The sequence below is a fragment of the Ictidomys tridecemlineatus genome, chromosome 5 (genome assembly GCF_052094955.1).
Source record: "Ictidomys tridecemlineatus isolate mIctTri1 chromosome 5, mIctTri1.hap1, whole genome shotgun sequence".
Taxonomy (NCBI): Eukaryota; Metazoa; Chordata; class Mammalia; order Rodentia; family Sciuridae; genus Ictidomys; species Ictidomys tridecemlineatus.
In genome coordinates, this window is record NC_135481.1 from 177,016,551 (window position 1) to 177,043,411 (window position 26,861).

The 26,861-nt window shown below is 46.9% G+C and overlaps 1 protein-coding gene and 1 non-coding gene across 3 annotated transcripts in view; one reads left to right on the plus strand and one right to left on the minus strand.

The window, feature by feature from the left end:
- The window catches only part of Snta1 (syntrophin alpha 1), a 30,829-nt gene that overhangs the window by 1,737 nt on the left and 2,231 nt on the right, over nucleotides 1-26,861 (minus strand). Inside the window, exons 2-6 of one of the 2 annotated variants that reach the window (XM_078051633.1) lie at nucleotides 24,610-24,795; nucleotides 6,208-6,412; nucleotides 3,112-3,319; nucleotides 2,872-3,002; nucleotides 436-664 (exon numbers count right to left, since the gene is read on the minus strand). In XM_078051633.1, the coding sequence (XP_077907759.1) occupies nucleotides 436-664; nucleotides 2,872-3,002; nucleotides 3,112-3,319; nucleotides 6,208-6,412; nucleotides 24,610-24,795 (959 nt within the window). The remainder of the gene's footprint in view (nucleotides 1-435; nucleotides 665-2,871; nucleotides 3,003-3,111; nucleotides 3,320-6,207; nucleotides 6,413-24,609; nucleotides 24,796-26,861) is intronic. The other variant, XM_078051632.1, reaches the window with a different exon arrangement.
- LOC120886976 (U6 spliceosomal RNA) lies at nucleotides 11,460-11,563 on the plus strand. The gene has a single exon (XR_005730156.1). It is a non-coding gene; the product is annotated as a U6 spliceosomal RNA (small nuclear RNA).

Here is a 26,861-nt window from a genome sequence, read left to right on the forward strand (position 1 = left end):
CTGGAGCCCCACCCCAAGTGCCAACTTTCACAAGGACACAGCTTGAAAGATCCAAGGGAAAAGACCCACGACCTACCAGGGTATCTACATATTCAAAAGAGAGGGCCTCTGGAGAACCCAAACCCCACTTACTCTCCCCCTTCTAGGGTACCCTAAAGAAGGAGCTTGAGCCAGCTGTAGTGTCACAGGCCTGTGATCCCAGCTACTGGAGAGGCTGAGGCAGGAGGATTACAAGTTCAAGGCCAGCCTGGGCAACTTAGTGAGACCCTGTCTCAAAAGATAAAAAGGGCTGGGGATGCAGCTCAGTGGTAGAGCACCCCTGTTTTTAATCCTCAGTACCACAAATAAATAAATAAATAAGGAATGAGGAAACGGGAGGAAAAGGAGGAAGAGGAAGAGGTTGAATGCCTCCTCCCGGGGGAAGAGGCTCATTACGAGACAGATACTCCCAGATCCACCCAGCGCACCTGTGGACACCTCTTGCACACCCTCAGCAGCCCGGTGACAGCCATCCACCAGCTGTCGGGTCCAGGCAGCCAGCTCCTGAGGTGACTCCACGCTGAACAAGTGAGTATCCACACCGTGGCGTGTGCCCGTGCGCAGGGCAAAGGACAGCTCTGCGTCGTAGGGCACCGAGCCCTTGGAGGGGCCTGAGTGCACCAGCCTGCGGTGGAGGACAGAGGGCGACGCGTGAGGCCCTGGGGTGGGGGAAGAGTCTGGGCAAAATGGGCAGTGATCAGTGACCTGTGGATCCTTCCCACTAATGGGGACTCAGCAAGAGGCGTCCCCCCCACCCTCCTCTGGTGGCCTGGCTCCAGCCACAGTGGTGTCCCCACACCCGCCGGGCACACTCCTGCCTCAGCACCCCTACACGTGCTCTTCCCTTTGCCTAAACACTACGGTCTCCCCGACTCGCCTTTCCACGTCCTTCAGATCTTTGCTCAAATGTCACGTCCTCTGAGAAGCCCAGGGTCAGGGTTTAGATATGAGGTGTCCCCTAACAGCTCATGTGTGCGAGGTGAAGTGATTGGGTTCTCAGAGCATTAATCCCTGATAGGGACTAACTGGGTGGCAACGAAAGGCAGGGAACTGTGGCTGGAGCAGGTGGGTCCCTGGGGACATGCCTTTGTCCTTGTTGAAAGGATCCCTCTCTTTCTCTGCTTCCTGGTGCACTCTCAGGAGCTCTTTCCTCTGCCGGCCCTTCCGCCATGGGGTCCTGCCTCACCTCTGGCCCAGAGCAATGGAGTCGGCCATCTACGGACTGAGACTCTGAAACCACAAGCACCAAACAGACGCTTCCTCCTCCGAAGCTGCTCTTGTCAGGCCTTTGGGAACAGTACTGGAGAGGCTGATCAAAGCTCCCACCCTGGCCGCCCTGGCCAACAGCACCCTTCTCTCTCACTAGCCCTACTTTTCCTCATGACACCAGAAATCGCGCTTTTTATTTATTTGCTTCCATTGGCTTTTTCACTGGAATGTCCACTAGGGTAGAAATTTTTGTCTATTTGACCACCACTATTCCAGTAACTCAAAACCATGCCCTACACATAGTAGGAGCTCCACAAACATTTGTTGCCTTAATAAGTCAGCTGATTAAGCAGGCAATCTACTACCCACTTGTCCCCAGTAACCAGCAAACTCCTGACACACAGGCCAGAACCAGCCCAAGGAGAGGAGCCTCTTGCTGTGTGGCCTTGGGCAGCTCACTGCTTCTCTCTGATCAGCAGACCTCAGAGTTCTGGCCACAGCCCTCTCTGCTCTTCACCCTGTCCACTCTCTCTCTCTCCTGGAGCTCTAGTTTCTCTTCAGGGCTCCTTCTGACACCCAAGCTCCTACATTCCAGCCATAAGCCACAGACTTGCAAGTCCCCAAGCTCCCTATCCAAGTTCCATATCCGTCCCCCACACACTTTGGACCTGACTCAGCACCTCACTCCAGCCTCCTCCCTTTGCACTCCCACCTCCAGTCCCGCCCACCCCCCAAACTGCAACCTCCTATTCATCCTGGGACACCTCCTTCACCCTCCCCATCTGGCAAGCGCCAGGCTGTGAATTTTCCCGATGTGTGTTCTCCAATGCAAATGATGTCTCTCTTCCCCATCTGCTGCCTCCGCCCACCTGCCTCCCCCAGTCACACCAGCTCCCCTGCAGGCTGCAGGGGCTGCCAGCTTCCATCCTGCCCTTTCCAGTGCATTTCCCAAGTGACAGCCACAGGACACTTTTTGAAAAACACAACCCCAGTCACCGGACTCCCTGGCTTAACCCCTTCAGCTCTGCCACAGGTCTTAAAGGGAAGCCAGCATCCTTAACCAGGCAGCAGAGGCCCCGAAAGATCAGGCCTCGCCGACCCCTGTCTCTTTTCAATGCATGTCCTGTGTGGACTATGTACCTGGTCATGCTGCACTCCTAGCTCCACGAACACGCCACAGCCCTGGATGCCTCAGCACCTCTGATCACGACGCTCCCTGCATGAGAGGCTCGTCCATCCTTTCCTAAATAATCAACTCACCCATCAAGTCCAGCTCAGATGTCACCTCATCCCCAAAGCCTTCCCCAACCAGGCCAGGTAGAGATAAGTGGTTCCTTCAACCCTGCACTATAATGTCACCTCTTAGGTCTGTCTCCTGGACCAGGCTGGGTTCTCCCTGAGGGCAGTGTCTGCTGGGATAAGTTCTTGAGTCCTCTGAACCATGCAGCAAGCCCCCAATTCACAGATGAGGAAACCGAGGGCCCAGACAAGGCAGAGACTTGCTTCAGATCACTTAGGGAATAACTCAGGGAAGAATAGGGCAGGAATGCATAGCTTCTGGACCTATCTGGAGCATCTGTCCCCAGGCTCTGGGTGAGTCACACAGTCTGTGCCCATGGATACCTGGTGGCAATGAGTGGGGCGGTCCGGGCCGGTCGGCTCAGGGCCTCACGGGTCTGAGGGAGACTAGAATAGAGGAGCAGCTCCTTTTCGGTCAGCAGGGCCAGGGTGGGGGCCGTGCCCCCACTGGGCAGCTGCAGAAGGATAGGAAGGGGAGAGGTCAGAGGGAGAGTGAGGAGGAAGAGGGGCATTGGGAACAGGCCAGCGTTAAAGTGAGGGCTACACCGAGGACCCGGCAGATACCTGTTCTGTCAACCAGCCAATCTGCTTGATGTCCTGGTTCCCAGCTGTGCCCGTGGCTGCCAGCAGTGCCTGCAGCTCATCCTTGACCCAGGGCATCAGCGCGTTGATCTGGGCTTGGATGGCACCAGCCCATGACCTTGCACCAGCCTCATCCTTGGCCCTCAAGAAGAGCGTCTCCTGGCCATCTGCTGCGCAGATCTCCAGATACCTGCAGGCACAAATGGAGCAGGGGAGGCCTGTCACTGGGCTTCAGCTGTCCAACCCTGAAGTCTGACCTAAGAAACCCAATCCACCACCAAACCAGAAGCAGCCACAGGGAATGTCCGGGAGAGAATCAGTAGCAGCGTTCAGTGCTGGGCCCCAGCTCCAATTGTTGGGGTCTAGGGACACGGGGCTATGTCATACACACACGTGTGCACAAACACACAATTACACTCAAACATGTGTTCTGGGGGACAAAATTTTTACTCTGAGTAATTATCATGCTCTTTTCTCCTGTTTTCTAAGGAAGATTCTTTTGCTGGACCAGCTCCCAGGTTCTCCTTTTGTATGAAACCAAAGTAGTGTGCATACTTACAAGGGGAAAAAACACGAAAGTGGTCAAGAGACCAAATGGACCTACATAATAAAGAGCTTGGGAAATGAAGTGGGGGTAAGGGAGGAGACATGGACATGCAGGAAGCTGTGGAGGGAGAGTTTCAGGGCACAGTGTGCAAGGCATTTTCAGAAGGCTTTGTAGGGCACTAAAGAGTCACTCCCCTTTGGCATTTCTGAACTAGATAGGGCGGGACAGAAGTGGAGGGTGGCTTACTACACCCCTTCTGCTCCCTTCACGTCTGCTTCAGAACGAGAAAGCAAGGTACTTGAATCCCCAGCCTCCTCTGCAGCTAGGGCTGACCACGTGGCCTAGTTCTGACCAAAGAGACACACCTAGAAGTCTCTGGAGGACTGGAGATGTGTCTCAAGAGGTAGCGCGCTTGCCTGGCATGCGTGCAGCCCGGGTTCGATCCTCAGCACCACCCATATACAAATAAAGATGTTATGTCTGCCGAAAACTAAAAAGTAAATATTAAAAAATTCTCTCTCTCTCTCTCTGTCTCTCTCTCTCTCTCTCTCTAAAAAAAAAAAAAAGAAAAAGAAATGTCAAATTGTTAACTAAATATGTGTAGCATAGAAAGTATCAAATACATTAAAAAAAAAAAAAAAGAAGTCTCTGGAGAGGGTGACCATTCCAAGTGAAGGGCAGATCCATCCCCAAAGACGGATTCCACCAAATCCATGCCTCCCTGTACACATAGTCCACTACTCCCAGCAGAAGTTGAGGCTTGTGTACCTTCTCCTAGACTTTGTGGCTTGGGTCAACAAAGAAAATATGGCAGAAGGGACATTGTGGAATTTCCAAGCCACTATATAAGAAGTCCAAGAGGCTGGGATCGTGGCTCAGTGGCAGAGCACTTGCTGAGCATGGGTGAGGCACTGGGTTCGATCCTCAGCACCACATTTGAAAATAAACACCTAAATAAATAAAGGTATTTGTCCACCTATAATTAAAAATATGTTTTGAAAAAAGAGGTCCAGGGCTGGGGCTGGGGCTCAGTGGTAGAGTGCTCGCCTAGCATGCTTGAGGCACTGGGTTCGATCCTCAGCGCCACACAAAAATAAAAAATAAAGATATTGTGTCCACCCAAAACTAAAAAATAAATATAAAAAAAAAAGAGGTCCATGCTATGAGGAAGCACAAGATAACTGTGTAGAAAGGCCAGATAGGAAGAGAAATGCTCCGTCAGCCGCCAGATGTTGGACCTTCCCACTGAGGAAACAAGAGGGCGTTACCGCTAGCTTGGCCTTGGAGCCACAGCAGACAGCAAAGGGAACAGAAGAAATGGCAGACTGCGCCGGCAAACTGCCAAATTGGAAGAAATAATAAATTGTTATTTTTGAAGGTACTAAGTTTAGAATAATTGGGATTTTTGGGGGGTGTGGTTGGTTGTTTGTTTTTGCTACTGGGGATTAAACCCAAGGGTGCTTACCACTGAGCTACATCCCCAGCTCTTTTTAGGTTTTATTTTGGGACAGGGTCTCACTAAGTTGCTTAAGCCCTCACCAAGTTGCTGAGGCTGGCTTTGAACTCGTGATCTTCCTGCCTCAGCCTCCAAAATCACTGAGATTACAGGTGTGTGCCACCGCGCGCAGCTGGGATGGTTTGTTACACTGGAATAGATAGCTAGGCAAAGGCTTTTTTCTCCTTCCTGTTTGGAATTAGACAAAATGCTTGGAGGTACAGGCATCACCCTGCCTCCATAAAGAAATATCATAATAAAAAATGACAGAAAGCTGGGTGTGGTCGGGCACACCTGTAATCTCAGTATTAGGGAGGCTAGGGTAGGAGGATCCCAAGTTCAAGGCCAGCCTCACCAATTAAGTAAGGCCCTAAGCAACTTAGCAAGACTCTATCTCAAAATAAAACGTAAAAAGGACACATGGTGCAGCTCAGTGGTTAAGCACCCCTGAGTTCAATCCCTGGTACCAAAAAATAATAATGAGTGCCTTGGTCCTCGTCATAAAAAGAGGTGAGCAACAGGACTTTACTCAAAGGCTCTGTGAGAGGGAACGAAATTGTGCCTGGGTACCACCAGACACAGTGCTGGGGAAACAGCAAGCACTCAGTCAATGCTGGCCAGGCCCAACCTTGTGAGCGAACAGCTGAAGGCTGCTCGGGTGTGAGGGATGACAACCTTCCGTGGCCCTGACATGAATGCCACATCTCAGACCCTCCCCCAACGTGGCAGAGACTGGAGGGATCTCTGGGCCCAACAATGTCATTTCACAATGGAGAGTCTAAGGGCCAGTGAGGAAAAGGAGCTGGGTCAAGGAGGACCAGGACTAGAACCCAGACCAAGGTCCTCCTCAGACGTGAACAGCCCAGAGGAAAACTTGAGAAGCAAAGCACACCGCTGTCCGGGACTTCACTCGCGCATCCAGTCGACCCATTTCTTAAGCAGCTATTATGTGCCAGCACTGTGCCTGCCACTTACACCACCCAGAGGAAGCTCTCCTTTGACCTCACCACCTAACACCGCCTTAAACCAGCCTTACCTGGGCTCGGGGTCAGTGGGGGTGCACCTTCTTGAAACATATGCCATCTTCAAGGACACGTGTTTGACCTCACTGAGGTTCCGGGGCTGGGGACCAGGGGAGGAAGGCTGCCGCTGAAGGGGTGAGGACGGGGGTGAGTCCCAGCCAACCGAGGTCCCGCTGGCAGAGTTCTTGAAATATGGTGAGACCTCCTTCATGTACTTGACTGGTCAGGAGAGAGGTCAGCAGTTACCACTGTGACACAGGCCCCCATGTAGCCCACAAGTGTCACTAGTTAATTAAAAGGGTAATCCAGGGCACAGTGGCACACACCTGTAATCCCAGAAACTCAAGAGGCTGAGGCAAGAGGATCATAAGTTCAAAGCCAGCCTGGGTCACTTACCAAGACCCTATCTCAAAATAAAATAAAAAGAGTTGGGCCTATAGCTCGGAGGTAGAGCACCCCTAGTTTCAAACACCAGTGTCACACACACAAAAAAATAGTTTAACTTATGCCAGGTAATGTGGTGTATGCCTATAATCTCAGCAACTTGGAAGGCAGAGGCAAGAGAGTCATAAATTCAAGGCCAGCCCAGCAATTTAGTGAGACCTGTCTCAAAACAAAAAATTAAAAGGGCTGGAGATGTCTCTCAGTGGTAAAGTGCCCCTGGGTTCAAATTCCAGTACAGTAAAAAAAAAAATAATGTTTTTTTTTTAATTTTGGTGGGGGCCAGGTACAGTGGCACACACCTGTAATCCCAGTAGCTCAGGATTACAGGTGTAATCAGTCTCCAAAATAAAAAAACAAAGAAACAAACCATAGGTCTAAACCTTCCACTTGATGGTGAGAATTTAGTCACTTGGCCATACCTGCTGCAAAAAGCCAGCCTTAGCAAAAAGCAAGGCACTAACAACTCAGTGAGATCCTGTCTCTAAATAAAATACAAAAAAAAATAGGACCGGAGATGTTGCTCAGTGGTTGGGTGCACCTGAGTTCAATCCCCAGTACACACACACACACATACACACACACACACACACACACACACACACACACATACACGCAAAATTGCGGGGGGTAGGTATCAGTGATTGAATTCAGTGGCACTAAACCACTGAGCCACATTCCCAGGCCTATTTTGTATTTTATTTAGAGATGAATCTCACTGAGTTGCTTAGTGTCTCATTTTTGGGGAGACTGCCTTTGAACTCACAATCCTCCTGTCTTATCCTCCCAAGCTGCTGAGATTATACGCATGCACCACTGTGCCCAGCTAAAAAAATAAAAATTTAAAATTTAAAAAGGCGGGCTGGGGATGTGGCTCAAGCGGTAGTGCGCTCGCCTGGCATGTGTGCGGCCTGGGTTCGATCCTCAGCATCACATACAACAAAGATGTTGTGTCTGCCGAAAACTAAAAAATAAATATTAAAAAATTTTAAATAAATAAATTTTAAAAGGCAGGGGATGGAGCCTGGGGTTGTGGCTCAGTGACAGAGCACTTGCCTAGCAAGTGTGAGACACTGGGTTCAATCCTCAGCATGATAGGAAGGAAAGAAGGAAGGAAGGAAGGAAGGAAGGGAGGGAGAGAGGGAGGGAGGGAGGGAGGGAGACGGGGGGGGGGGGTGGGGGGTGGAAGAAAGGTATAAAATAAAAGCCAGGTGTAGTGGTGCACTCCTATAATCCCAGCGACTCAGGAGGCTGAGGCAGGAGGATTGCAAATTCAAAGCCAGCCTCAGCAATGGCAAGGCCCTAAGCAACTCAGTAAGACCCTGTCTCTAAATAAAATACAAAAAAAAAAAAGAGGCTGGGGATGTAGCTCAGCAGTAGAGCACTTGCCTAGCATGTGCAAAACCGTAGGTTACTCTACAGTACTAAAAAAAAAAAAAGCTTAATTTATATCCAATATCACTACCTTATTGTAAGCTAAAGCCTCTCTCAGGACAGTGAGTGAGACAGGAAGTACTGAATGCCTACTCATATCCATTCACTTACCTGCCCCCTGGTTTATGGCCACCTGGCGACCTGTAAGAAAGACTACACTTCCCAGCCTCCTTTGCAGCAGGTATGGCCAAGTGACTAAATTCTCACCATCAAGTGGAAGGTTTAGACCTACGGTTTGTTTCTTTGTTTTTTTTTGTACTGGAGACTGAACCCAGCACTTTATGACTGACCAACACCCCCAGTACTCCTTATTTTTTATTCTGAAACAGGGTTTTGTTAATTCACTGATGTTAACCTCATCAGTGAATTAACTTCCTGCCTCAGCCTCCAAGTTACTCAGATTACAGGCGTGCACCAACATGCCTGACTGGATTTGGGCCTTTGGGATGACTTCTTAAGGAAAACAGACAGCAGCTGCAGCAAGACAGGGGACGAGCCTAAGGTGGGCATCAGGACATGTGACTGCTCTGTCATTGTCCTATTGCTTTCTCCTATCTCTTCATCCTTTGCTTCTGCAAAAAGGAGGTGTTGATCCAGCAACTCAGGAGTCTAAGGCAAGAGGATCACAAGTTTGAGGCCAGCCTCAGCAATGTGGCAAGGCCCAAAGCAACTTAGCAAAACCCTTTCCCAAAGTAAAAAATAAAAAAGGATGGGGATGTGGCTCAGTAGTAGACTGCCCCTGGGTTTGATCCCCAGTACTGCAGGGGGGAAAAAAGTTGGAATAAGATGGGCCTATGATATGGTCCAGAGTGGTAGCATATGCCTGTAATCCCAGCAGCTCAGGAGGCTAAGGCAGGAATATTTCAAGTTCAAAACCAGCCTCAGCAACTCAGTGAGGCTCTGTCTCAAAATAAAAATAAATAAAAGGGCTGGAGATGTGGCTCAGTGGTTAAGTACCAATTCCTGGTGCAAAAAAAAAAAAAAAAGATTGTCCTATAATAGAAGCCACTCATTGTCCTCCAACATAGCGATAGCTTCTCAGCTAAAGACTTCATTTAGGGGCTAGGGTTATGGCTCAGCGGTAGAGCGTTTACCTTGCATGTGCAAGGCCCTGGGTTCTATCCTCAGCACCACATATAAATAAATAAAATAAAGTTATTATTAAGAAAAAAAAAAAGAAAAAGACTTCATTTACCAGGTTCCCTTACAACTACAAGTGCCCACATGGCCAAGTCTGGCCAATAGGATGAGAACAGACACAATGTGTATAGCTATCAGGTTTTGCCCACTATAAAAAGGGGTGTGCCCTTCCCTTCCCCACTTCACCTTTTACTGTCTAGAAACCAGATTGGTGGAGCACTATCTTGACCATGAGGACATAAGCCATACTTTAAGGAAGTCCAACCAACAAAATAGAAATAAGCAGATGCTGATGTTTCCAAGGTATCATGGCAGACTTGGACTGTCAACTAAGAAAGCAAAAACCTTCATTCATACACACACACACACACACACACAATATGTATGTATGTATATGTACATATACTCTTTGTGTGTGGCGGGAGGTGCTGAAGATTGCACCCAGGGCCTTGTGCATACAAGACAAGCACTCTACCGAGCTGTATCCACAGCCCAATCTTCTATTATATTTACGGCACAAGTTTATGGGTTTCTTTCTAACAGTAGCATAGTTTGTACACTAATAAGTATAGCTGCCCAGGGCTGGGATTGTAGCTCAGTGGTAGAGCACTTGCCTAGCATGCATCAGGCACTGGGTTCAATTCTCAGTACCACATACAAAATATAAATAAAATAAAGGTTCATCAACAACTAAAATAGAAAAATTAAAATATATATATGGTTGCTCAAAAGCCCTTGAAAGTCTGGCCAATTCCCACTGAGTAAATGCAGTAGTCATCTTGTGGATCAATATTCTCTAACAGAACCTTCTATTAGGATGGAAACGTGTAACCTATACTTTGTACCATATAGTAGTGACTACCCACGTGTAGCCAATGAGTACCTGTTAGTATAAAAAACTGATTTTTAGATTTTTATTAACTTTGTTATCTTAAAATTAAATTCAATCCTCCCTATCCTTGATTTTATCCTAATCTACACTTCAGATTTCTATTTTGTATTGAACTTGAGGCTTTTTTTTCATGTTAAAAAGATGAGCTGCAGGGCTGGGGTTATAGCTCAGTTGGTAGAGTGCTTGCCTCACATACACAAGGCCCTGGGTTCAATACCCAGCACCACACACACACACACACACACACACACATACACACACACACACACACACACACACACAAGATGCACTGGGCACAATGGCACACATCTGTAATCCCAGTAATTTGGGAGGCTAAGGCAGGGGAATCACAGTTCAAGGTCACCCTCAGTAACTTGGCAAGACCCTAGACAACTTAGTGAGACCCTGTCTCAAAATAAAAATATAAAAAGGGCTGGGAATGCAGCTCAATGCTAAAAGGCCTCTGGTTCAATTCCCTAGCACAAACAAGGAAAAAGAAAAAAGAAAGAAAGAAAAAAAAAGGTGGTACTGTTTCAAGAGCCAAAAATAAATGGGAATTGGAAAAAATTAAATTCAAATAATGACATAGAGAAAATAGCAACCATGTTGGACAGAACAGTTCTAGAATACCTGCCCAGACCTGTTTCTCTGCCCACCTGACCCATAAAGTCCTGTTCTGACATGGGATCCTGCTAGCAAGGCCAGAGGTGAACACCAAAGCCACACCAGGCGATCCAGATTGAGACTGAGAGCCTGACTGTCATCTGCTCTCTGGGGACAGAAAGAGAAGAAAGCTGATCTGTAGAAAGAGACTGGTGCAGACATGATGAGAGATAGAAGGCAGGTCTGCCAGCTACCTGCTGACATTCCGGTTTCTGATGTCTGTCCTTCAGAAAGTTGGGTTGCAAACCCACTTGGGGTTCTGATATTGGGGGCCCCAGTGATAAGGATTAGGGTCCCACACCCTTGTAGAAAAGAAAAGAAGATCTCACCACCAAGGCAGCTGGAAGCCAAGGGCAACAGAACCACACAGTTGATCTGGGAAAAGCTTGGCCAGAGTCGAGAGTGTTAGGGATAAGCCAGCTTTCTTGAGGACCTACTACGTGCCAGGTATTGGCCTGGCCCTAGGACCAAATGGCATACACCTGACATTTGTGCCACCACCTCTTTATCCCTTGCTCATGGAAGACATGGCTGATCAATCATAGTGTCATTCCAAATCAATTAAGGCCGGTAATAAAACCTTTTGGACACTCTTGTTAAATCAATTAGATGGGTTTAATTGCAAATAATTGAATACATGATAATAGGGTCTTAACCAAAAAGATATTTATGATTTAATTTAAGAACTCTTGAGGAGTGCTAGCTTCAGCAGCACACATACTAAAATTGGAATAATACGGAGATTAGTGTGGCCCCTTTGCAAGGATGGCATACAAATTCATGAAGCATTCCATATACTTCTTTTTTTTTTTTTCCATATACTTCTTTTATTTGGTAAATTATGAACTGGTTTAAATTTGTACCGTTCAGGTACATTGATTGTCACGAAACTGTACAGATTTCTATATTTTGGATGGGAAATGTTTCCCTTCTCTATAATACATTGCTTCCTATCATAGCATTTAAAAAGGAAAAGAGCCAGGTGCAGGGGGCACACTCCTGTAATCCCAGGAGCTTAGGAGGCTGAGGCAGGAGGATCACAAGTTCAAGGCCAGATTCAGCAATTTAGTAAGGCCCTAAGTAACTTAGCAAGATCCTGGGGATGTGGCTCACTGATAAAGCACACTTGGGTTCAAAACCTAGTACCAAAAACAAAAAAGAAGAAGAGGGGAGAAATGCTGGGGAGTGATATTGGCCAAATTCTATTGTTACATTGTGTGCATCTACAAATATGTCACAACAAATCCCATCACTAGGTACAACTATAAGACACCAATGAAAAATGTGGAAGAAAAGAAAAAGTCCCTGGGCTCAGAGATCTACAGAATATGGTCAGAAACTGCTGATATTGATGCTATAAATTCTAACTCTTCTTTCCTATTTTTGTCCTTCTACCTACAAACTGCCTGACAATTGTTGAAACTTCAGGTATATTTTCATGTCAATAAAATAACTGTAAAGGAAACAAAACAAAAAAAAAAAAAGGAAAGAGCCACTTGCAGTAGCACATACCTAATCCCGGCGGCTCAGGAGGCTCAGAAGGATCATGAGTTCAAAGCCAGCCTCAGCAAAAGCGAGGAGCAAATCAACTCAGTGAGACCCTGTCTCTAATTAAAATACAAAATAGGCTGGGTATGTGGCTCAATGGTTGAGTGCTTCTGAGTTAAATCTCCAGTACAAAAAACAAACAAACAAACATAAAAATAAAAATAAAAAGTGCTGGGGCTAGGGCTGGGACATAGCTCACATGGCCAAGGCCCTGGGTTCTAATCCCCAGCAGTACAAAAAAAAAAAAAAAAAAAAAGGATATTAATTAAAAAGAAAAAAAAAGTGCTGGTCTGTAGTTCAGTGGTAAAGTATCCCTGAGTTCAATCCCTAGTACCAGGGGAAAAAGAAAGACAGGAATCTTGAGGAAGGGGACTCAGGATTGAGTCGGGGGCTGATGACCCTGGATTCTAGGCAGGCCCCTTTGCCTTCCCTGGTTCTCTTCCTCATGACCACAGCTCAAGCTGATCATTCCTTCTGGGACAAAACCCAAAGCAGGCATAGAGGGGACAATGCGTTCTCTCCCCACAATTCCCTCTTATCGAAAAGTTAGGAATTTCCATGAAGCAGCCAACAGAAGACGTTTCCTTATATCTCATTGGTCAGAAGTGAACTGTGTGTCCCTGCTGGCCCCCAGTCAACAGAAGGGAATGACATAAGCTATAGTTCCGCTTGGACTATGAAATCAGGTTTCTATTAGTGAGGAAGAGGAGGAAATAGTTCAAAGTGTCTACCACACTTCCCTGGGGAATTTGAGCTCTTCTCAATTCTGATGAAGACAGTCTCCTCACGTCTAAAATGAGCTACTAGAAGACAGTATATAGACCAAGATGGTTAAAAGAGGGCTGGGGCTCAGTGGTAGAGCACTTGCCTAGCACATGTGAGGCACTAGTTTGTGGTGTTCGATCCTCAACTCCACATAAAAATAAATAAACAAAATAAAGATATTGTGTCCTTTTATAACTAAAAAATTTATTTAAAAAAATTTTTTAAAGATGCTTAAAAGACTTATTCAAGCCTGGTCGGACTTCCTCAGCCACGCCATGCCCTCTGCTGATCGACAGGGCAGTGCCTGATACCGGTCAGCCTCCCTCTCCCCTCAACCACACCCAGGGCCATGGCCATCTGCTACTTAGCTATCAAAGTCTCACAATTAAGCCCAGCATGTCCTGCCTATGAGTGGACAGTCCAGGACAGGGTTAGGAGGCAGTTCTTGGCCCAGTTCCCTGGAACAACCCGATGAGAAGCTATTTCTGTCATAGGAGACACCACTAAGGTTCAGACTTACAAACCCCAGAGAGGAGGATGAGAAGTTATGCTGAAAGCAAGTGCAGGGTTGATTTGTTTGTTTGTTTATTTGTTTGCTTATGTTTTATTTTAATAATTAAGCCTTCTCTGAAGTTTGGGAACCAGAACTAAAAATGACTCACGTCAGCTGGGCACAGTGGCATAAATCTGTAATCCCAGGAACTTGGGATGCTGAGGCAGGTGGATTGCAAGTTCAAAGCCAACCTCAGCAACTTTGTGAGGCAGTAAGCAACTTAGGGAGATCCTGTCTCAAAATAAGAGATAAGAAGGTCTGGAGATATGGCCCAGTGGTTAAGCACCCCTGGGTTCAATCCCTGGTACTGAAAAAAAAAAAAAAAAAGACTCATCACTGAAGCAGTGACTTACCTGGGAACTATTAGATTCTGTCTCAAAGGGCCATGGCGGGGGGAACACGTCACAGCTCACCTGACAGCCAAAAGCCATCTCCCTGCTTTCTCCATGCTAACAGAATCCTGAGTCCTGGAAGCTCAGCTTCCCCCAACCTATAGAGAGAGTCTTGATTGGTCAAAGTTAATCGGGTTCATTCTAAACTTTTTGCTTGCGATTGGTTTGGAAAGGGGCAGATGATATAATTCTGGCCGATGAGATGTGAGGGAAAACACTCCCTTCCTTTTCTCTCTTCTAGCCTTGCCAAGTTGCTTGGGAGAGAACTTGGTCCTAGAGAAATGGTAACCAACATTTTCACCTAAAGGTTGGGGTGCACACCTGGAGGATGATGAAGCAGAAAGATGGACAGACCTTGGTCTTCAAAGACCCTAAGACCCCAAATTAATCTACCCTGATCCATGCTGCTTCAAGGTGTTCTAGAAGATGACATATTTTATTCAGTGCTTACATTTAAGGGCGATAGAGAGAAGTTGATTAACAGGTACAAAATCGTAGTTGGATAGGAATAAATCAAATGTCCTATAGCATAAGAGTATGACTAGAGTCATCAATAATTTATATTTCAACGTAGACAGAAGAGAGGACTTTGAACATTCCCGACACAAAGAAATATGTTTGAGGTCATGGATATGCTAATTATCTCGATTTGACTATTATTGAAATATCACACTGTACCCCATATATATGTACACACTCAATTAAAATTTTTAAAAAGAGGGGGGAAAAATCCTTGAATTGGGCTCCTATTATTTGCACTCAAAAGCATCCTAGGCCAGGCACAGTGGCACATGCCTGTAATCCCAGGGACTCAGGAGGCTGAGGCAGGAGGATTACAACTAAGTTGCTAACTTAGCAAGGCCCTTAAGTAACTTTGTGAGACCCTGTGTCCAAAGAAAGGCAGGGGGTTGCTGGAGACTTAACTCAGTGGTAAAGTGCCCCTAGGTTCAATCCCCAGTACCAAAAAAAAAAAAAACCCAAAAAGTGTTCTGGGTTGGGGCTGGAGCTCAGTGGTAAAGTACTTAACTAGCCTATGAGAAAAAGATCTGGGTTCCATTCCCAGTGCCACTAAACAAACAAACAAAAAACTAACCATCCTGAATACTACAGTCCCCAGTGGTGCAACTGTTGTACCTCCTTGCAAAAAGTCCACACTCCTGGGGCGGAGCCCGGGCTGGAGCTCAGTGGCAGTGCACTTGCCTAGCATGTATGGAGCCTGGGTTCCATCCTCAGCACCACATAAAAAATAAACAAGTAAAATAAAGGTATTATGTCCATATACAACTAATTATATATAATATATCTCCAATAAAAGTCCACGCTTCTCCCCTGCACCTTTACCCAACTTCAATGCCCTCCAGGACTTGCCCTGCCTACCTCCCGGTTTTACCATCTCCCACATCCCTAATCCCACTCTCTAATCCAATCAGACTCATCTACTCTCAGCTCTCAGAAGCTATCCGTTTCCAAACTCCTGCACCTTTGAAAATGCAGTCCCCACTGGGATAGGTTCACTGAACAGAAGGAAGACGTCACAGCTCAGGATGCCCAAGCCCAGCTCACCTAGGAAGCCCTCCCAGGTGCTCGGTCTGGATCCATCCCACCCCTCTGCAGTTCCCAAAACCACGCTCCCCTCCGATCCATTATGTGGGGTTTGTGTCCCCCACCAGGCAGGAGCACTGTGAGGGCAGGGACCTCATGTGATTCATTTCTATCTCCCTAGAATTCAGCAGGGATCTCATATGCTACATGTTCAGCAAATGAACATTTGTCAATTTTGAAGCCAGAGAAACCACTGAAGTCCCTGCTCACCCGGTCATACCAGACTGGGCCCTCCTCTCCTTTCCTGCAGGAACATGCTATAAATGGACAGCACACCAGACTGCGGTGCCAGAAACGGGGCTTGGATTTCACAAACCAAGTGGCCTCACCCAGAGTGGGGGTGGGATCCTGGGGGCCCCCAGCATGTGGCCATAAATAGCCCTGCTCTGAAGCTTCCTCCCCACTGAGTCATTTGACCAGGCAGGGTGGGGCTGCCCACAGGCTTCAGCCTCAGGAGCTAAGGGCACAAGAGCAGGCCCACCCAGTGTCCACGCTCTCCTAGCCAAGCCCTTGGCCCACGAGCCTGGTAAAGCTCTCATGGGCACTTCCCTCCTTCCTCCTTAAGAGAACCTGGGGCAGACACAGAGGCCCCAATACCCAGGGACATCCAGCTTCCCCAAGGAGAAAAGCCAGGACCCAGCTCTGGCCCCAAGAACCAGGAAAGAGATTCCACTAAAAGGCAAAGAACAGAAACAGGGCAGGACCATTCACCCGGCCCAGTATAACTGAGGGGTATGGGGTCACAGGTGATACTGAGGGAAGCAGACACATCTGCTTTGGCTCAACACAGCATCCCCAGAACTTATCCCAGGGCTCAGTGAATGTTGGTGACTGAATGTCCTGGCTTCAAGTCTTGGCTGCAGAAAAACCTCTCTGCCAAGCTCAAGCTGTTCCTGGTCTGTTCAGTGGGTGGTCACTTATTTACTTCTGCTTGAAAGTCCATGATCAATCCATTTGTTTACTAGTCCAGGGCCTCTCTCCTCGAACCCGTGAGCACAGGAACCTGATCTCTTGCTGGCCAGGCTTCTGTATGTACACCAGGTAATCAATGGAGAAGACATTTCTTAGATTACGGAGATGGGGGTGGACGTAGCTCAGTAGTAGACGGCCTGCCTAGCACGGGCAAGGCCCTGGGTTCAATGGCAAGTACAGGGAAGGGAAGAAATTTGCTAAATGAATGGACATTAAAAGTCCTAGGGCTTCTCAGCCTGGGGCAGGAACATGAAAAAGAATGTGGCTCTGGAGGAAGGCAGCCTTGGTTTCACGTCCTTGTTCTATGATCTTGGACAGGTGACTTAACCTCCATGAACCCACATTTCCTCATTTTTAAAATGGGAGTAAAATCATATGTACCTCATAAGGTATTGAAAGACCCAATACCTATAAAGCCCTTTTCCCGCCTGGCACAGGATGGTTCTTCAGTTGACAGTAGTGTGGTTATTACTTCTCCTGCCATGTTTAGCATGACAATATGAAGAGACAGTCACAGGATGTGATGGCACAAAGAGAGGATAGGAATACACGTCCGGGGATTTGCTCTCTGAGCCTCAGTTCCTTTGCCTGTATAACAGGTTCCGATACATCAGCTCTCTCAGCAAGGCACTGTGAGGATCATGATCAGCTATCCACCACCTGCCCAGGATGGCGGAGAAAACTTGAGATTCCAACAGGCTCAGAGGAGTGATCTTTAAGGATTTACTGGCCTAGCAAGGCTGGACTAAAAATAGTTCCTGGACACTGGCGGACCCGGCATCAGGGCTGACCAGCAAAGCCCAGACTGCCACACCCTGAAAAATAAAATCCCACCTTAACACACCCTTTAGGATGGGCAGGGAGGCAGAGGACACCACCTACCAAGATTCTACAGCTAACACCAAGGCAGGAGGGCAGATGCCTTAATCCCAGAAACTCAGGGGCCTAAGGCAAGAGGATCATAAATTCAAGGCCAGCCTCAGCAATTTAGTTAGCCCCTAGGTAACTTAGCAAGATCTTGTTTCAAAATAAAAAATAAATAAATAAAAAGGACTGGGAATGGAGCTCAGGGGTAGCCCTGGGTTCAATTGCTGTTACCAAAAAAAAGAAAAGAAAAAAAAAAAGATAAGCTTCCTGCCTGTCAGAAACCACACATCCCTGATACCTACAACAAGTCCTGGCCCAGAGAAGGGTTCAGTAAATACTTGCTAGATGAATTAATGAATCCCAGTAACAGAATATTATGCAACCATTAAAAGGAATAAGAAAGAGTCACACATCCTTGACTTATTGATAAAAACATACATACAGAGGAGTGACATGACTTTCCGTGGCACATGTCTATAATCCCAGTGAAACCAGGAGGCTGACGCAGGAAGATTGCAAGTTCAAGGACAGCCTCAGCAATTTAGCAAGGCCCGAGCACTTAGTGAGACCCTGTCTCGAAATAAAAAGGGATGGGGATGTGGCTCAGTAGTTCAGCATCCCTGGGTTCAATCCCTGGTACAAAAGAAAATTTGAAAAGGACCCATTTCGGGGCTGGGGTTATGGCTTAGTAGTAGAGCGCTCACTTAGAATGTGCGAGACCCTGGGTTCAATCCTCAGCACCACATAAAAATAAAGATATTGTGTCCCACTACAACTAAAAAATAAATATTAAAAAAAAGGACCCTTGGGGCTGAGGATGTGGCTCAAGCGGTAGCGCGCTCGCCTGCCATGCGTGCAGCCCGGGGTTCGATCCTCAGCACCACATACAAACAAAAATGTTGTGTCTGCTGAGAACTAAAAAATAAATATTAAAAATTCTCTCTCTCTCTCTCTCAAAAAAAAAAAAAAAAGACCCATGGGCTGGGATTGTGGCTCAGGGGTAGAGCGCTCGCCTAGCATAGGCTGGACCCGGGTTCAATCCTCAGCACCACATAAAAATAAAGGCATTGTGTTGTGTCCCTCTACACCTAAAAAATAAATATTAAAAAAAAAGGACCCATATCAACTCAGGAAGCCAAGATTCAGAGTTCTAGGATATTAGCAAAGGGAGAAAGGAGCACTAATTGAGGGCTTACTACATACCAAATACCAAGTTCATCTTTCTCAAACACATCTTCACCTAATTTTACCAATTCAATGAAATGAATTGATATCCTTGTTTAATGGATGGATAAACCCAGCCTCAGAGGGGTGACATGACTTTCAGCACAGTATAAATAGTTAAGACCACGGAGTTTGGCTTCTGAGAGATCCAGCTGAAATTCTCTCTCTGCCACTGTGTAACCTGGGACAAGTCACCACCTGAGTTCTCATCTGTTTAATGGGATAAATAATGTGGGGGTGGCATTGAGGATTCAATGAAATATTACATGAAAGACACTTAGCACAATGCCCAGCACATTGTAGGTGCTCAATAAACAGTAGACACTCTTCTCCTGATTATTATCATTGTGATTTTCTCCACCACTATAACAGCCAGGGTCACACAGCTCACGGGTCAGAGCCTACCTCCAGAGGCTCACCGGCATTTTAATTGAGATCTGGGGATCAGGCCAAGGATGGATTAGGCCAAGTTTTGACTGTGGCAAATCACATGGTCCAAAGTTATGTGTGTGTGCAGCCAAATAAATGTTTCCTTGAGAACAATGGTCAGAACAACAGGTCTTTGCAGGCACCAGAGACCTGGGTGGGGGCTCCATTCATGCCTCCCGGGGCAGGGCTCCCTCAGGCGCCTCAGGGGCCCAGCATACTTGGCTCAGCTAAACAGGGCGACCCCAAATTAGCTGCGTCTCACTTTTGACAGCAGTAAGGCATGGAGCCAAACCATGGGCAGGACACCTGGCAATGTCCATCTCCCAGAGAAAGGACAGGCAGGGCACTGGCCTCAGAGTTTAAAGACTCATAACAGAGAAAAGCTCGGGAGTAAGTCAAGCCTCGTGTGAGCTTTGAGCCTCTTCTTCTTCTTCATTTTTTTTTGGGGGGGGGGGTATACTGGGGAATGAACTCGGAGTCACTCAACCACTGAGCCACATCCCCAGCCCTATTTTGTATTTTATTTAGAGACAGGGTCTCACTGAGTTGCTTTGTGCCTTACTCTTAGCAAACTTACTCTTTTGTGTGTGTGTGTGGGGGGGGGAAACCATGGATTGAACACGAAGTGCTCTACCACTGACCTTCATCCCCAGCCATTTTAATGTTTTATTTTGAGACAGGGTCTCACTCGGTTGTCCTGGCTGGCCTGGAACTTGCAGTCCTCCTGCGCAGCCTCCGGAGTACTGGGATTAAAGCCATGTGCCCCCACATCTGGCCCAGATGAAGTTTTCAAGCTTTGTTCAGAATAAGTGGTTTTCAGCACACATGGTGGCACATGCCTGTAATCCCCACAGCTCGGAAAGCTGAGACAGGAGGATCTCAAGTTCAAAGCCAGCCTTGGCAACTTAGCAAGGTGCTAAGCAACTCAGACCTGCCTCTAAATAAAATAAAAAATAGGACTGGGGATGTGGCTCAGAGTTAGAGCACCCCTGCATTCAACCCTTAGTACGAAAGAAAGAACCCAGGACCCCTCCAGAGAGGCTCCCAGGAACTCTGTTCCAGATTAGGGCAACTGCCGAATCCTGACCTTCTCCCCAGACTCCCTGAAGTCTTGAGGACCAGGCACAAGCCAACATCCTCCTGTCCCTGTGCTGCAGGTTTCCCACATTGCTCCTGCAATCTTATCTGTCAAATGGGGATGAAAGCAATTCCTATTACTCTACAGACTGTTTTATTTATTTATTTGTTTGTTTGTTTATTTATTTATTTATTTATTTATTGTACCAGGCATTGAACCCAGGGGTGTTTAACCACTGAGCCACATCCCCAGCCCTTTTTAATATTTTATTTAGAGACAGGGTCTCACTGAATTGCTTAGGGCCTCGCTAAGTTGCTGAGGCTGGCTTTGAACTTGTGATCCTCCTGCCTCAGCCTCCTAAGTCACTGAGATTACAGGTGTGTACCAGCACACCCCACTCTACAGACTTTTATCATGCGCATGTATTCAAAGGCTACTACATGCTCATGTCTTTTAAAAGCCCAATTTCTGTGTAGGATGTACTTCTAGTTTGTACAAAGCACTAAATTAGCTTTTAGTATTATCTTTTAATGCACGACAGGCTCACTGTGGTTACTGTCAGTGTGTCCAGCCACACTGGAGGAGGGAAGAGGGAAGCGCATTTTCCTCATAGACATCCCTCCCTCTTCCCCCAGGCCTGGTCTCCAAGGGCCTGGCTGGGCCTGGCAGGCGCTCTGCACACACAATGGGCCTCTCTAAGCAGCAGGCAGAGTCATGCTGGCTGCCAGCTTGCACCCAGACTCTGTCACAAACACATCCCTGCAGCTGAGAACAGGCTCTGAACGTTTGTGCAAATCTCTGACCTAGCAGAGGAAAGGTCCCAGCAGCCGGGCTGCTGAAGCACGGCTGAACCCCCAACTTAAGGAATGAGGCCTCTGGCTGGCACCTGGAGTTTGCTAGCGAGACCTGTTCTTCCAGGACATTCTACAGGGATTCTGTACCTACCAAGCCCCAGGGCCCAAGAAATTTGCCCAAGCTGCCTTGCCAAGTTCACATCCAAAGGACAGGCCATTCTTCCATGGCTCCTTGGAAGTGGCCTCAGAAACAGGTCGGAAGTGAAGAAATTCTGAACAATGTGGATATGATGTGCTCCAGAGGGAACCTCGGCCCAGAGGGGCTCCCAGGAACCCTGTTCCAGACAAGGCAACTGCCGAACCTTGACCTTTTCCACAAACTCCCCGAAGTCTCGAGGACCAGGCACAAGCCAACACCTTCCTGTCCTTATGCTCCAGGTTTCCCACATTGCTCCTGCAATTCAGAGATTCTTCATTTTATTTAATTTATTTATTTATTTATTTTTGTACCAGGGATTGAACCCAGGAGTGTTTAACCACTGAGCCATATCCACAGCCCTTTTTTATATTTTATTTTGAGACAGGGTCTTGCCAAGTTGCTCAGGACCTCACCAAGTGACTGAGACTGGCTTTGAACTTGCAATTCTCTGGCCTCAGCCTCTGGACCTGCTGGGATTACAGGTATGCACCACCATGCCCAGCCCAATTCAGAGATTCTTGGGCCCAGTTCCTCACCCCACCCACCAGCTCTTAGTACTGCCTTAGGTGGAATTACTTCTATCTGCTGGGCCAGGAAACCAGGTCAAAAGAGAATTCAGCCAGGCCAGTGGCCCATGCCTGTAATCCTAGTGGCTAGGGCGGCTGAGACAGGAGAATCACGGGTTCAAAGCCAGCCTCAGCAAAAGCAATGTGCTAAGCAACTCAGTGAGACCCTGTCTCTAAATAAAATTCAAAATAGGGCTGGGAATGTGGCTCAGTGGTCAAGTGCCTGAGTTCAATCCCTAGTAACCTCCCCTCAAAAAAAAAAAAAAAAAAAAAGAATTCAACTAAGAAAAAGCTGGGGAAAAAACAACAATAAGACCATAATCTCGGAGCTGGGGCTGGGGCTGGGGCTCAGAGGTAGCACCTGGCATGTGTGAGGCACTGGGTTCGATTCTCAGCACCACATATAAATACATAAATAAAATAAAGGTCTATCAACAACTTAAAAAAAAAAAAAAAGACCATAATCTCCTTCCTCTTCTCTAGGTCTACAGAAAAATCTACCAATAAATGATCTTCTCTTTGAAAAAATCTCAGAACATATAAGTTAGACTGAGAGCTGGAGTGGTACACTGTACTTCTCTTCCTTACTGCATCTGGGGTAGACATTGCTAATCAACTCCAGATCGTTTCTGCTGAGCCCAGACAAGACCTCCCAATCCTCCCAAATATGGGACTCCCAGTAAGCTACCAGGGGAGCTAACACTCTAAATGAAAACTGTTGGATGTCTCTTCTGATTCATCACAGTGCAGACAGTATTTTAAGAATTGATTTTCAGTTTGCAGGGAGGAACCAGTGTTTATGTTTTGTCTTCCCCAAAAGCCTGGGTCTGGCTGTACTTCTGACCCCAATGCTCTATATACCAGGCAGGAAGTACCTATCGATGAATGTTTCTTGACTTAGTGGGAAGAAATGGAGTACTTGTGTTACAGGGAAAGTCTGGATATCAGCTCCTAAAATCAAGAGATGCTTCAAGTGTCAAACATTCAGAGATACTTCCTTCTCAAAATGATGTACCTGCTAAGTATCCTGACATAGATGTTCTCAACTTAAAGATAAGAAGGGTAGGGCTGGGGATGTGGCTCAAGCGGTAGCGCGCTCGCCTGGCATGCATGTGGCCCAGGTTCGATCCTCAGCACCACATACCAACAAAGATGTTGTGTCCGCCGAGAACTAAAAAATAAATATTAAAAAAAAAAAAGAAGGGTGAAAGGATCTCAGTGTGGAATCGACATGTGGCTACAGGCCAGCATGGAGACACACCAGCGTCCCAGCTACTAGGGAAGCTGAAGCAGGAGGATCAAAAACTCAAGACCAACCTGGGCAACTTTGTGAGATCCTGTCTCAACATAAAAATAAAAAGGGTTTTGGCTGTAGCTCAGTGGTAGAGGGCTTACCTAGCATGTGCTAGTCCCTGAGTTCAATCCCTAATACCTCAGTAAAAAAAAATAATAATAAAAAATAAAAAGAAAGAAAGAAAAGAAACATAGCTACCGTAGAAATTTTACCATCTGTAGACTAAATTTTCAAATAGCAGAAACTAAAAAAAGCTTTCAAGTCAACTAAAATTTGACATTTCAATGAATGTCAATTGTTTTAAACTGCACTGTTGGCTATAATTATCAAAGTAATAAGGCATCTGGGGGAAAGCCTCTTACATTCATATCACTTATGTATGACCCTGCATTTGACTTAGCTATTAAAAGGTGAGAGGTAGAGGCTAGGTGTGTGGCTTGGGAGCAGCACACCCCAGCACCCACGAGGCCCTGGGTTCAGATATATAATGTGATTGATAGCACTGAAGATTTTAGGGTCCAACGCTCTCAAGTCAGCCCTTTTTAAATATGAAAAGAAAATGCAACAGCAGCATTTATAGATATTCCCCAAATATAAAAATAAAACAAAATCAAGTGGGAATTAAGGTCATGAGTGTGCCAAGATCACCAGAGGCCCACAGCCTGTTTGCTTCGGTGGCCTCTTGGAGGGGAAACCAAGGCAACCTAGTGGGGTCTGGACCTGGGACTCAGCCGAGCAGCTCTGCTGGCCCTGGCCTCTCCATCAGCCCCTGCCACCTCCCTGTGCCTATTCTGGGCAACGAGCCAAGACACATTCCTCAGGCCCCCATGGGCTTCCGGAGCTGGCAGAGCAGAGTCAGAGGAAAGGGCTGAGCAAAGCAGAAAGCTCCTGACAGAGATGGCAAAGACAGACACAGGGCAGCCTCACAGGAGGCCCGCCACACCAGTGGGGAAACTGAGGCCCAGAGAAGGCAAGAGTCTCATCCAAGACCACACAGGGACAGTGGAGAATGCTACCCCGCCACAGTTCCTGTCACCAAACTCATCTCTATCCTTGGAGGAGGGATTTGAGGTCTTGTTACCTAATGGCCAAGTTCTCCCCGAGAGGAGAATGGATCTCAGGATTTTAGGGCCCCTGTGTGCTAGAAGAACCAAGAGTTCAAAGCTCCCCAGGCCCTCTGGAAAGAAATCTCAACTGTCCCTTCTCCAGTCCTCACTCCTCTCCCTCACTGGGTTGTGCATCCCACCTTGTATCTTTTGTCTTGTACAACAACCCAGGAAGGCAAGAGCTATAACCCCACTTTATAGACGAGGAAACTAAGGTTTAAGGAAAAGAAGTGACTCATCCAAGGTCACAATGCTAGCAAGTGGGCCAAAGGAACTGCAAACAGGTCTGCTTAGCTCTGTGCTCCACCAGCCCACGCTGGCTCCAGGCAGGTTCCCAGGTTCAGTCTGCTACCTCCCATCCCTCTAGGCCAGGCTGAGGCCGCTTCAGGCCTGGGGGAGAGGGGAAGGAACTCAACACCCCTGCCCAGCCCTCCGGGCTCTAGACCCCAGCGCTCACCCTCCAGCACCACCTCCTTGCCGGTCTTCTTGAGGGCCTGCACCGCCTCATCGTGGGTGGCAGAGGACAAGTCTTCACCATTCACCGACAGGATAGCATCCCCCACAAAGAGGGCCTCCGTCTGGTCCGCTGCCAGTCCCTTAAAGATCTTGGAAATGAGAATGGGCATCTTGTTCTCCCGGCCTCCTGCACAGGCACAGAGGAGGAAGAGAGTGAGGCAGGCACTCCAATAATTAGGGGTCACACCAAGGTAAAAATTACTTCTTCTTCTTTTATTTTTTATTTATTTATTTATGTATTTTTTGGTACCAGGGATTTAACCCAAGGGTGCTTAACCACTGAACCCTTTTTTATATATTATTTAGAGAAGGGTATCACTTAGGGACTTGCTAAGTTGCTGAGGCTGGCTTTAAACATGGCGATCCTCCTGCCTGAGCCTCCTAGGCACTGGGAAGGTCAGATTACTTCTGAAGGGCTCCCTCGGTGCCCAGCCAGTGCTGGATCTTTTGGTTAAATGTTTGCATGTTCACCACTGTTGGAGTAACTTCAATAGTTCTTTCTTGAGTTAAATATTTTGGATTTTAATCAATTTTCCTACAATGTGGAAACTTGCTGAAACCCTCTGATCTGGAATTAAGATAGAAGACAGTGATTGCTATGGCCCCAAATACCTCCTCAGCAATCATAAAGTTTTGCAATCCAAGCTTCAGACCAGAAACCAAGGCCTAAGATACTAGGGATTTCAGAGCCTATCTGAATTTCACCTCTGATGCAAACAACTCTAATACATTTTACTGAATTGCTTTATTGCTAAACTCTTTTATTTTTTAATTGTCAATGGATTTTCTATTTATTTATCTATTTATTTATATATGGTGCTGAGGATCAAAACCAGGGCCTCACACATGCCAGGCAAGTATATTAACCACTGAGCCACAAATCCAGCCCTACTTAAACTCTTTTTGGTGGACACAAAATCTTTGTATGTGGTGCTGAGGATGGAACCCGGGTCGCATGCATGCCAGGCAAGCACGCTACCGCTTGAGCCACATCCCCAGCCCCCCTACTTAAACTCCTTTTTTTTTTTTTTAATATTTTCTAAGTTGTTGATGGACCTTTTTAATTTTTATTTATTTATATGTGATGCTGAGAATTGAACTCAGTGCCTCACACATGCTAGGCAAGTAGTCTACCACTGAGCTACAACCCCAGCTCCTATTGCTAAACTCCTAAATGGCTTTTTAAATAATAAATAGTAAGAACAACCAGGCCTATGGTGCATGCCTATAATTCTAGCTACTGGGGAGATTGAGGCAGGAGGATCACAAGTTCAAAGCCAGCCTGGGCAACAGTGAAACTCCATCTCAAATTGGAGAATACAAAAGGGCTAGTATGTAGCTCAGTGGTAGAGCACTTACCAAGCATGCTTGAGGTCCTGGGTTCAATCCCAGGACTACCTCCCCCCCAAAAAAAGTAATAACAGATATCAGATCACATGAGTTCAGCCTAGTTACACACGTCAAGTCTACAATGTACTAAATGCTTTCCCTGTTGTCCCTCCACATCTTCACAACACCCCATCAACAGGCAGTGTGGAAACAAACCCCTTGACCAAGGTCACCTAGCTAATAAGTGGCAAAGCCACCAAGTCTCCTGGCTCCAGAACCACACTCTTAACCCTATGGTAGACTGCAAGTCAGGCCCTGAAATTTCATACTCCTGGCCTACCCTAAAGATCAGGAACTAATCACTAAGAGCAGAAGGTCATTGTTCCAAAGTCACACAAGTTGGTGGCAGAGCTAGAAGTGGAACACCTCTCCTGATCCCCACACAGGCCCAATAGTTAGCTCAAGGCCAGATCATGATTGACAAAAAAAAAAAAAAAAAAAAAAAGCTTGAGATCTATGAGCAGAAGGGATTTCTATTTATATCTGCCCTCCCCTACCTAAAACTAAGAATGTGGGCAGGGATGTAGCTCAGTGGTAGAACACTTGCCTAGCATGCACGACATAAGAAAAGGAAGGAAGCCAGGGGTGAAGGGAGATACAAAAGGAGATAAAACTAGGGACTTCAGTTTAGTTTGAAGTTATGATATTCATGGCTGCCTTGGATTCAGCTGGACCCCAGAGTGTAGATCACCAGGGTGACAAGAGCCCTGTCTCCATCCACAAGGAATTAGATCGAGCTGGTATTTCCCCTAAAAGCCTCCTAAAAGTATCCTCACATCCATCTGTAAATGCAGAGCTGGGGAG